We start from the raw sequence: 11,310 nt of genomic DNA, 5'->3' as shown, positions 1-11,310 counted from the left end.
CCCAAGGCCCTCCTTAGGACTGTGGAGCGGGACTCGAGTGCCTGCAGGTTTGGGTTTTCACTTACTGTGGCTATGCTCTTTGGTTTAACAGGAGATAWTTCTACTTATAAACCTGGTAACTTGGAGCAATAGGTGCATTTTAAAGCTAGTCTTAGCACTGGAGTGTGTCTCAAGTTATAAGCGCAGCAGCAAAAACAGTGAATAACAGCAGTGTTGGTTATTAATTGTTTACTTCTGTTATTTGCATTTGCTTGTTTTAACTTTGCATTAACTTGCTTTAGCTCAGTTCTCTGGTGGGAGTTAAAGAGAAGTAATGGAGTGGATGCTTTAAACTTATCTGATGTTTTTTATTGAGTGGAATACTAATTACAGAGTTTTGTTTACTTTCTGCAAGGTTTTCCACAGATGCTAGTAAAATTAAGTTAATACCTAAGTGGTTTCACCTTGTGTTCCTTTCATCAAGCATAGTGCRGGAGGGCCTTGGGAAGCTGTTAAGCATGAAAACTGCATTTCTTTATTCCTGAAAACTGAGTTAGAATGTGTGTGTGCAGATGACATTAAATTGGTAAACATATGAGGAATAAAGAAGCTGCTGAAAGTGCCAATTATTTAAGAGGATGACAGAAGGCCAGAATACTGAATAACTTAAGATCTGTTTGTATTAAAAGTGACCATGTATATCTTAACCAAACATAATCAAACATGATGTCTTACTTTGTTATATAGYATTCTTACAAACAAACGTATACTTTCTTGTGCATTCGTAATACAGACAAACTTCTTACATGTAAACTAGCTAGGAAAGATAGTTGAAGATGCCTACAGAGAAGTCATTGAAGAAATTTTGTGTAGTGTGCAGATGCAGAAAAGTGCTTCTATTTGAAGCCATGGACACAAATTTAAATTTCTTTTTAGCAGAGGAAAGCACTTTGTTATGTAATAACTATCCAGTCTTAAAAATCAAGTGTGAAATGAGCTCAAAATTGCATTAAGCAGACCGACTATTTCCATTGCGTGTTCTCTTCAGTCATTCTAGAATCACTAGAATAGACTTAATTTTTTTCATTACATTTAGGGAAAAAACATATTAGAGTAATACTCGAGTTCTTATGCAGTCATACATGCTTTTGTTTCTTGAGGAAATTGTTACAGCTAAACGAGAACATGGATTTGAATAGTGATAGGTTATTTGAATTAGATACCTTCTGAAAAATAACCTTGCCTTGAGATAAAGTGACTACCCCCTGATTATATAGTTGAGTGAATGTATTGACTGGGAAAGTAGATTTATTTTGGACATGATCTGCACAAATTCCGTATAAAACAAGTTAAACAGAACCTCCCTCTGAGGAAGAAAAGGGATGGGCTGAACTCAGGTGTGTTCTAAGCTCTCGAGGCAGCGTGAGTGAATGGACAGCCGGATGTATCAGTTATTGCTATCCTCTTCCCAGGGAAGAACAAGACTGTAATCAGGGGGAAGGCTTCATCCATTATATAAAAGAATAATCTTGATAAATTTTGCTGACTTTCATCTTGAATGAGGAATTTGTTCAGCTCAGGCTAGCAATTTCTTTAGGTACTCAGAGAGCAACCTTACTTGTACCTCATCCCAGTTCTCTTCACCGTACACATAAGATTAAGGGAGTATTTGGAACTTCTGTAAGAAAATCCTTGGTATTTGTACAAGTGTGAAATAGTCACTGAGTTTGTACCTAAAGCATATGAAGAGTTTGGTCTGGAGATTTTCTTGCTTCAGCTTTGCAACTTATGATTCACCAAGTTACAATTAAGTTATGTAGATGAATCAAAATCACTTTTTCAATTTGAGAGAATTTGTGCTAGAAATAGTTTTCTATTAGACAGTTCTTAGGCTGAAGTTTATGTGCATGCACAAAAAAAGTGGAAGCAGTCTGTATTAGAACTCCTAATTCAATATTTTCTGCTTTGGGTTGTTTTGAGAGTCATTCAGGTCTAATATAATATTGTTGAACTTGACAGACTGCRCGATTAGAATTTAGTGCCAGTCTTCATACTAATAATGTATAAACTGGAGTATTTTCCTAAGATTTAATGTCCTAGTTTGAGCACCCTGACACATCACTGCTGCTGAAAGAAGTGGTTTCATCTTTTTTTTCCCCCACATCATTTTGTTTTGGCACAGGGACTGGAGGTAGGAGTGTGTGTTTGGTGTTTTTGTTGTTGTTTTTGTTTACAATGAAATGGGTGAGGAAAAAATAAATTATTTTGGTAATGAATCATCTGTTCTTATGCCTCTACTGAATATAGGCAGGTATGAGATAGGAATGAGCAGCTACATTYTTAAATTGGTTTGGCAGTGTGCTTGTTCTGCAAAATGAAGTTTTGTTTAAAGATAAACCTCTTACACTAGGGCAAGCAGAAATTTCCCTGACAACTTTAACTTAGTCTGTGTTTGTTAGCCCTTAACTTGGATGATGTTTGCTGTCCCTTACACTTCAGTATGAGGTGAGAAGCATGTGATTCTGTTGGGTTTGTAGGAAACAGGTAAGTGCCTGAAAGCATTGGGTCTGATTCAGTGTTGTTATTGTAGCTAAACTGAACCCAAACTCTTCTCAAGTGGTTCTTCTGTCCTAGCTGAGAAGATGAATCCAGGCTTTTTACACAAGTTCATGGCAGAAGAGCAGGAGACAGTGGTCACAAATTGAAACAGGGGAGATTCTGACTGAATATAAACAAAACCAAACAAAAAAACCCCACTAATCATTCCAAGGATGGATAAGCATTTGAACGGGTTGATCAAAGACATTGTGGAACCTCCATCCTTGGAGGTTTTCAAGACCTGATTGGAGAAAGCCTTAAGCAGCCTGGTTTGAATTTGGTGTTGACCCTGTTTTCTGAGGAGTTTGGATTAGAGACTTGAGCACCTTTCAAACCTCTGTGATTCTATGAATCAATTCTCGAAAGAGGAGTTAAAACAAAATTTGCAGTTCTGCCTAAGCGAACACTGCTACCTAGAAGTTAATATGATTGGGTGTGGTTAGAAATGTCTCTTTTTTTTTTTGCCTAACTTTATAGTGTTATAATGTATCTTGTTGGTTTGGTAATAGCATAAATAGAAATATTTCTGCGCATGTGGTGGCTAGTGCCAAAATACTCATGAGCTCTTAACGTTTATCCTAAAAGTTTTGGAGATGCTGAAGGGATGCTCTACTCCCTCGCAAGTTCAGTTCAGGTTTGTGCGGTAATTGTTCAGAGTGATAGATACTCCACAGAGCTGCCAACTAAATTTCTGAAAGGGGTGATTTTGAGTGTGATGCTATTTTTAATAGTAGGTGGAGAGAAAGATCTTGTATACCATGAAAAGCAAACTGTTGGGGTTAAGAGAAAGCTTATTTAATTGGAGAGCAAGTAGATTTGATGATTCTTCCKAAAAGGAGCAACTCATACTTTGTTTTAAAAGTAGAGATTACTTATGCTTCTTGTGCAAGTCTTTTAAACCCTGAGAGCTTTGAGATGAATCACAAGCTAAAGACTCTGATTCTGACTAATGTGCCGTAAGCTTGTGTCAGACAGTAGGATAAGTTTTTATCATTTAGCTTAAATACAGAGGTTAACTGTGTGCTTGGGAGAATAGGTTTCCCAGTTACATTACTCTTAAGTGGATGAGTTAACAAATATTTTAAATTAGGTGTCAATAGTATCACTCACTGTCAGACAGGCAATGTGCTACAGGACCTGTATGCTTGGCGATAAACATCCCATCATCATCTTTACCTCCTCAGGCTATTTGATGTCATTCTCCTGTAAAGGAATGATACGTCCTTTACATGTCGCTTATTTAGATGGTTGTATACTGCATAAGCAAACTTATCAGTCTGTGTTGAGCAGAGATGTTGGCAAATGAATGAATCATTACATTTGAGACCATAGTGTGTCTAATAGCAAGTTGGTGCATGCGTGCAGAGGATTCCTGGGTTGCTTCAGCTGTGTGCTTGAGTAAAAAATGGGTTGAAATGCTTGTCTTTTAGAAGAGAGTCTCAGTCTTACTAGATCAAAGTCAAGTTATTCTAGTAGGTGAAGTTAGGCTAAGGTGCAATTGTTATCGAAGAGTGAACTTGATACCTTCTGGAACTTTGTTTATGTTGCAGAAAATGATATTGGTATTACAGCAGGCACTAATTCTAGTATGGCAGAGTAGGGCATACTTGGTACTGATGTTTAGCTGAATGCTTTAGCTTTTAGTGCTAATTGATACTGATACTGTTTAGATGAGATGATAGATACAGTGATAAGCCTAAGAAATATTTAGATTTTGTTTAGAAAAACAGGACTGTTTTCTCATAGTATTGCTTTACTATACTTGTGTAAAAGTGGTAGTTTTTAAAATGTTGCACGGTGTTGTCATTGCTGTACATAAATCAGTTTTAGCTACTCATTGACAAATAAAATACACTAAGTATAAGTATTTTTAGTGATTTCAGCTCTAGTCCTTGTGAAGTAAGAGCTGTCAAACATTACTTTTTAATAAACATTTTAATTGACTTAAGGTAGAAAAGAATGTTTCAGAAATGGATTTCAAAATGCGGTCAAGGTTCTTCGACGCCTGCAGCGTGTGACGATGTCACATGACGTGTTTATCCTGTTTGGACAGCAGCAGATGTTGGTTTTAGAATTTTTGATTTTTAGAAAGGCAAACTGCTATCAAGAAAAGTTTGTGAATATATCATTTGCAGAACTTCAGCTACTTGGAGATTTTATAGATAAAGGTATCTATTTTAGGCTATAGATTTATATGTAGAATTTTCGTGTGGAGAATCTAAAATGCGTTGATCACAGCTAAATGCTGTGATTTTAAAAGAATGGAAGAAGAACTCAAAGTTGATGACACTTGTGAACTGACAGAAATTCAGAGATTTCCTATGTTATGCGACCCCTTTCATGCATAGGAGGAAATATAATGCAGCATATATATAATATGCCCAATATAATGTGTATATATATGTATATAGTTTTTTGAACACCTTGTGGTACTGACATTCTTAATACATGATGGGGTCTCAGGGTCTTCCCTGGCTGAGAAAGAGAAAGAAGCGTGAAGCAGAAATAGTTCAGAATAGATGCTAATATTAATAGTCAAATATGTCTGGTGAGATTTAATAGCACAGGATTGGTCAACTCAAGTATGCGGAGCTGGGATGAAAATGCTGTCAGGTCCTTCAAGGTTGCTAGTGGGCTTGCAAAAGGAAGGAATATTTGAAAACTGTTCTAGTTCAGCTGCTTTTCTCTAGTTTTCTTTAATGTAAGGTCTTCATGACTGATTTGCCAGGGTCTTAAACAAACAAAAACCCCTTTAATTACTTCACAGCTCTGTTTCGTAGAAGTGGTGTAAAATGTTAAGGCATAATTAAGTAGAAGTGTAACAAGTGCCTGCGGTCATAAAGACTCCAATCGGATTTATTCTGAAAGAGCTGTTTGTAGCAGAGCTGAGTGCTTCGTGGGTCCAGGTAGAGAGGGCTGCTGCTGCCTTGTTTAATCTAACGCAGTCAGGATCGCAGTGCGAGGATAAGGCTCACTATCAGGTTTTTTTGGCAGCAGGGCTTGCTTAAACAGTCGTCATGCTGATCTCTGTGCTAAACTCACTAAAGTCTTTGTGTGGCAGTGTGACAAACAAGATCAAAACTGATCCAGTCAAAAAATCCCCTTTATTTTCTTCTCTTTGCGGATTGTTTACTGGAATTAATATGGCCAGAGTTATGGCAAACTGGAACTCTTCCTTTTCTATTGGCTTGTTTGAGTTCATCCCTTAGTACTATTAAAACACCATTGTGTCTGCTTTTCAGCCCTCTTCTGATGGTAGCTGCTTATTTGGACATGGTGTGAAAGCAGCACAGTGCATGCAAACTGGTAGATCTGAGAAAGATTTGTTATGGCAATTGTATTATATTGTAATCTATATGTTAATATAAACCATGAATTCATCTGACTTGTAAAAATTGAGAAAATACCTTAGAAATTCAATTCAGGAACAAGTCCCCACATGGAAAACGTTGTAGGATTTGGTACAGCTACTGAAGGTAAGGTATTGAGTCAGCTGGGTATGGTGGTATTTGGTTTTAAAGGTGTAGTGAATATTGTAATATCACCACTGCGCCTTCACTGTTAAATAAAACAAAAATGCCCTTGAGAGTTTGTAGTAGATAAAGGCTCTTCCTATGTAAACAGGAGATTATTTTTGAATTCGTTTCAGAGCCTTTTTGTGGATGGGGGCAGGGGAGGAGAGAAGAGGAAGTTCAAGGTGATGCGAGTGACAGGCGGCTTCCTTGTAAGGTTTCCTTCTTGATCCTTTCAGTGGTCCACAGACTAAACCGCTGGAGACACAAGGTGGTGGTGGTAAAGGTCTTGGGCGTGCTGAATGTGTGATGCACGTTCGCTGCTGGTAAGTGTCCTCATTGTAGCGTTATCAGATATGGAAGACATCACCCCCCACCCTCCTCGGCCACTGACCACTGCCCCGTTCTGACATATCACGCCCCCACTGCTTATTGCCTCCCTGACACTTATCACTCCCTCATTCTGGCACATCCCCCCCCCCCCCCCCCCCGTTAGGTATCGCCACTCCCACTATGTATCCCCGTCTCCCGGGCATCCCCCCCCCCCCCATCAGCCCCCAGCCACTTATCACACTACCCTTCTGACATATCATGCCCCACCACCACTTATTACACCCCCCTCAATATCATGCGCCACCCCCCCCCTTATTATTGATTTCGTCTGCCTGTTTCAAATCAGTTAAAATGTACAGCTGTTCAATTAAAACATTATCCTGTAGCCTGAGACTTCAGGCATTTTGCAAAAATGCTATGTAGGAGTAGAAGGTACACACCTGGTGATTTTATTTTATTTATTTATTTTTTAAATCTCCAATTACTGCAAAAGCAAGTTTCATTCCAAATTTGAGAACACTGAGGAGGAAAAGAAAGAGTAGTAATGTGGAAATGTAGCATGGGAATAACTTTCTGAAATAAGGCTTGGTCCTTTACAGGTGATACTGTACAATTTTGAAATAGCAGAAGCACTTGCAATACAAAAGCAGAACAGTATTTGATATTGCTTATACTAGCTGAAGCCAGATGTTATATATATGTGAAATGTAATAAATTTGGTACCACTGTAATTATTTTTCTGTGTGTCTGTGTTGTAAAACATAGACATACCATATAGAGGTTTATGTGACCACAGTAGATGAAGCTGTTCTACTTGTGTTCTGAAGTTTTGTTATGTTTTTTTATAGCAATGTCCATCTCTTGACATCTGTTTTTATAATTTGAGTAAACTGAAATAGTCAAAGACAATAAATATTTATTTTCATTACATTCTTAATAAAAGTTTTTGCCTTTATTTCTGATTATAGGTAGCCTGTATGCAGTTCATCAATGCCCTTGTTACATCTCCAGAAGGTCTTGATTTCAGGATACACTTGAGAAATGAGTTTTTACATTGTGGGCTGAAAAATATATTGCCTGTAAGTAGTTTGTCTGTGTATAGAAACTGATTGCAATTAACTGTCTGTAGTTTTTGAAAATAACCAAACTGTCTTGTTGAAAGCAGCGCCAGTGAAAGGTTGGGGCTTGGGAAGGTCAGACCTAGAAAGGACTATCAGTCCAAATCTACTTTTGTTCTGCATCGCTGCAAATAGTTTTTGTTACTTTCAGCTAGCAGTTAATATGTGGTAATGTTTTGAAATGTAGCAATTTTAGTTTGTGTATGCTGTCAAAGTATAGTGAAGAGGGTGATTTAGTCTTTCATTAGTTGTGTAGACCAGAATGGCAGTTAGGATCAAGTCGGTATATATTAGAAATTGAATTAGAGTAATCATAAAATTAGACAGAATGAGTGCAATGCCTTAGGAGTGTCATTGCAAAGGTAGGTTTTTCTTTTTTATATACCTCTTAACCAAGAAACCATTTTGATGACTACATCAAGAATATGTATAGTTAAGGTACTGAGCATTTTGCCACAAAAGTTGTGAGAAAATAAACAGTACCTGCTTATTTTTGTCTGAAATAGTTTATACTCTAACTTTCAAGGTACTAGGTTTTGCATCATCCATATTTGTCATGAATAAAAACCTTTAGTTTTTAGCACATTGAAGTTTGAAACTGTTACTGATTTGTGTGTGTCAAATTTTCTTAGGATATATTTGTGAAACTTCAAGTTTTATATGATGTAGAAACCTTAATATGATCTGCTGGTTATATTTGCTGCAGAACATCTGAAAGCTTAAAGAGCTCTTAGTCTTTTTTTTTTTTTTCTTAGTGCAAGTTAGTCTTTATACAATCACTAAATATTTCTAAAACTTAAGAACTGGGGGGGGAGATGCAAATAAACCATACTGTAATGATTCATGATAGAAAACTTAATAGAATGTACTAACATCCAGATACTTAAAGTTTAAAAGCAGTTAAGATTTAGTGATGATAATCTTATTTCTAAAAAATTTTGAAGAGCTATTGTGTTGAAATTCTCTCTCTAGTCAGTAAGGTTAATTATTTAATATTTCATGAAAGCTGTAATATCAATTAAAAACAGTCAATGCTATCTTGCTGTTTGTTCTTAATATATTGTTAATTTCAACATATATATTGAACTCAGATCATTAATTCTGCAGGGAATGAATGTATAAGGTAGAGGAGTGTTTTTTGCATTACACAGCAACTTTCTTAGTGATAAAACATATTAAGACTTTTTATGCTCTTATCTGTGCTTAGGGGAAATTTTTCAAGCATTTTATAAGTGAGTGAAAGTTTCTGGAATAAGAAAGATTTGGGAAGAGGATCCATAATTCTTGGTCTCTTTCTCTGTCCAAATACAAAGTACACTTCTCTGACTTTCAAACACTAGGATCAGTATGAGTTCCACTTTTTTCTGAATATATACAATTAGCGTCCAGTTGTATATGTCCAGTTCCAGGCCAATTTTCATTTAAAGCATGGAGTGCACTCCCAGTAATGGCTTTTGAACTACTGTTGCTTTTTGTGTGATGTGCCCAGTAGGAAGCTAAACTTGCCTCTTAAATATGTTGGAGAAATTATTCTGTATTTCTTATAAGCCACACTTTTTTTTTTCCCACCTCCAAATACGAGTTTATTTTGTTCTTTACTTCTTGTGTAAGTATTTCTGAGAATGCAGTATAGATGTTTTTATGCCATGATCTAGATTAACTTCTAATAACAAAAGTTGTAAGCATCCCTCATTTGCACTTCTTTAGCCTTCTTTAGTTGGCTTTCCTTGGTGTCTTGAAATATTCTTACAAAATGTTTTTTTAACAAGAACTGACATTGACAAGACTGAATTGTCTACTATGTTCTGTTAAGAGAACTCTATTGGAAGGTTTTATGTTTCTTTTACAGCTTATGCCTGCTGTATTGGCTGACATTTTTGCCTTTTTATCAGCTGTGCAATAAAATTAAAAAAAAAATCAGAAAATCAGTTACAACTTATTCTTTTTAAAACATGTATTTTCTGCTCAGAAGGTTAATATAATATATTTTGCAGATGTAATCTTTGAAGGGGGGAAATTGTTGATTTAAGTAAAAGTGGAAAATTAAGATACGCTATGCCTTGAAAAATAGGACTTGAAAGATAACAAGAATGAAGAACTTGATATTCAGTTGAAAGTGTTTGAAAACAAAGAAGACGACTTAATTGAGCTGTCACATTGTCTTAGTGATATCGGAGCTGAAATGGAATATCCTTTATAGAAATGGTGTTCTAATGTGTTGATTAATAGTTTTATTAAACCTAAAGTAGCCTTCTGTACATGCAGCTGATTGTCACAATTACATATCTTTCTAAGGATTTTCACAAGCAGATTTCATTCCACTTGTTTTTGTTAGAAATTAGTTAGAAGATTAGTGTCTGTATTGATAGGTTTCTCTTAAATGCAAGTTATTAGGAACTGAATTAATTTTTCATAAATATCAATTATTAAACTAAATACTCTGTTGGTTTATAATACATAAAGATGTAAAATTACATTCAAATTTTAAGTCTGAAATAAAATGACAGGTCTGATAACTAAATCAGAACAATTTTTCAGGTGGGTTTTGAAACAATTAAGATGTATGCCTTCTGTAGCTGTGAAAAAGCAGTAAATTTCAAGTTATGTGAGTCCAGAACACTTACTTGACATTGTCTGAATTTGAAAAAGTGCTAGTTAGTACTGAAGAAACAGAGAAACGTGGGAATCAATGAAGGGGGTATAAAATCAGTAGCATGTAATATTGTTGTTGCATTACAGGACTTCTGGGAATTGTCGTCTTTAAGAAATTAAAATGATTAACCAGTGTGCTTTTTGCCAATAGACAAGCTTACTTCAAAATAAAAATGAAAACTGTGTGAAATATGCTTATAGGATTTTATGATAATGAGTATACAGTGCAATTTTTCTCAGTAGTTATGAAACATGTTTTAATTGTTTAACAGGGAGCAAAGGTTCTGTGGGTAATGGTAATTGGAAAAGGGTATTTACTAATAACATTAGTAGTTCAGAATGTTAAAGGGTTTTATATTAATTATATGAATGCTCATGTAGGTAACTTTTCTAATTCTTGTGCATTTCCTTGACAGTTTTTGCACTGATATTAAGGAAGTATATCATCTGTTGTATAATATGTTGAAAGATACACCTTCTGAAAACTGCTTCCTGTCAATTCTCCTACATTTTCTTCTCATCAGGAACGATTATTATGTCCAGGAGGAATCATCTATCTTGGTTGATTTTGGAGTGAGGAGAAGGGGATGAATAGTATCTTTAACAGTGTAAAAGTACTGCATACAAAATCTTGTTTTGAAAGACAGTGCTTTGTTGTAAAGAGATGATAAAAATGATTAATGTGTGAGATGAAAAAATTAAGAGTTAAATAAAAACTGAGAAATCTTCAATGTTTTTGTTACATGTTTTTGTAATTTGAGTTTGGAATATCACCAGTTTAGCTTTCAGGGTTTTCTACTCAGAGCTTTATGCTATGTGAAATTGAGATGTAGTACCTTGCACTGGTAAGACCTGATAATTTTGAGCACAGAATCCTGTAGTCTTAGAGATTCTTGATGTTGTAGTATAGAGATGTATATCAAGCAATTAAATTAAGTTTTTGATTTACTAATTTGGTAAGTAATTGAATAATGGAATAGAATTCAGTGTATTGAGAATCTGCTAAATAATTGCTTTCTGTTTTATTGTGTATTGTCTGGCACAGTATAAACTAAAAGTAAAATATAAACTAGAAGTATAGTATATTTTGTGGAATTTCTCAGTTTTTTCGGATATCC

General features: G+C 35.6%; 1 protein-coding gene across 2 annotated transcripts in view; it reads left to right on the top strand.

Annotated features, from left to right (window-relative positions):
- LOC112965738 (protein diaphanous homolog 2-like) overlaps positions 1 to 10,885 on the top strand; it is an 11,316-nt gene extending 431 nt beyond the window's left edge. The window contains exons 1-5 of one of the 2 annotated variants that reach the window (XM_026065053.1): positions 5,827 to 5,883; positions 6,329 to 6,415; positions 7,391 to 7,501; positions 9,612 to 9,727; positions 10,618 to 10,885. In XM_026065053.1, coding sequence (XP_025920838.1) covers positions 6,392 to 6,415; positions 7,391 to 7,501; positions 9,612 to 9,727; positions 10,618 to 10,783 — 417 coding nt within the window. In that variant the 5' untranslated portion in view covers positions 5,827 to 5,883; positions 6,329 to 6,391 and the 3' untranslated portion in view covers positions 10,784 to 10,885. Of the gene's footprint in view, positions 1 to 5,826; positions 5,884 to 6,328; positions 6,416 to 7,390; positions 7,502 to 9,611; positions 9,728 to 10,617 lie in introns of those variants that run through there. The other variant, XM_026065044.1, reaches the window with a different exon arrangement.
- Positions 10,886 to 11,310: the final 425 nt, after the last annotated feature.

Source organism: Apteryx rowi, unplaced genomic scaffold (assembly GCF_003343035.1).
Source record: "Apteryx rowi isolate R43461 unplaced genomic scaffold, aptRow1 scaffold_102, whole genome shotgun sequence".
Lineage (NCBI taxonomy): Eukaryota > Metazoa > Chordata > Aves > Apterygiformes > Apterygidae > Apteryx > Apteryx rowi.
Note: the sequence above shows the minus strand (reverse complement) of the source record. Positions and strands in the feature narration are given on the sequence as shown.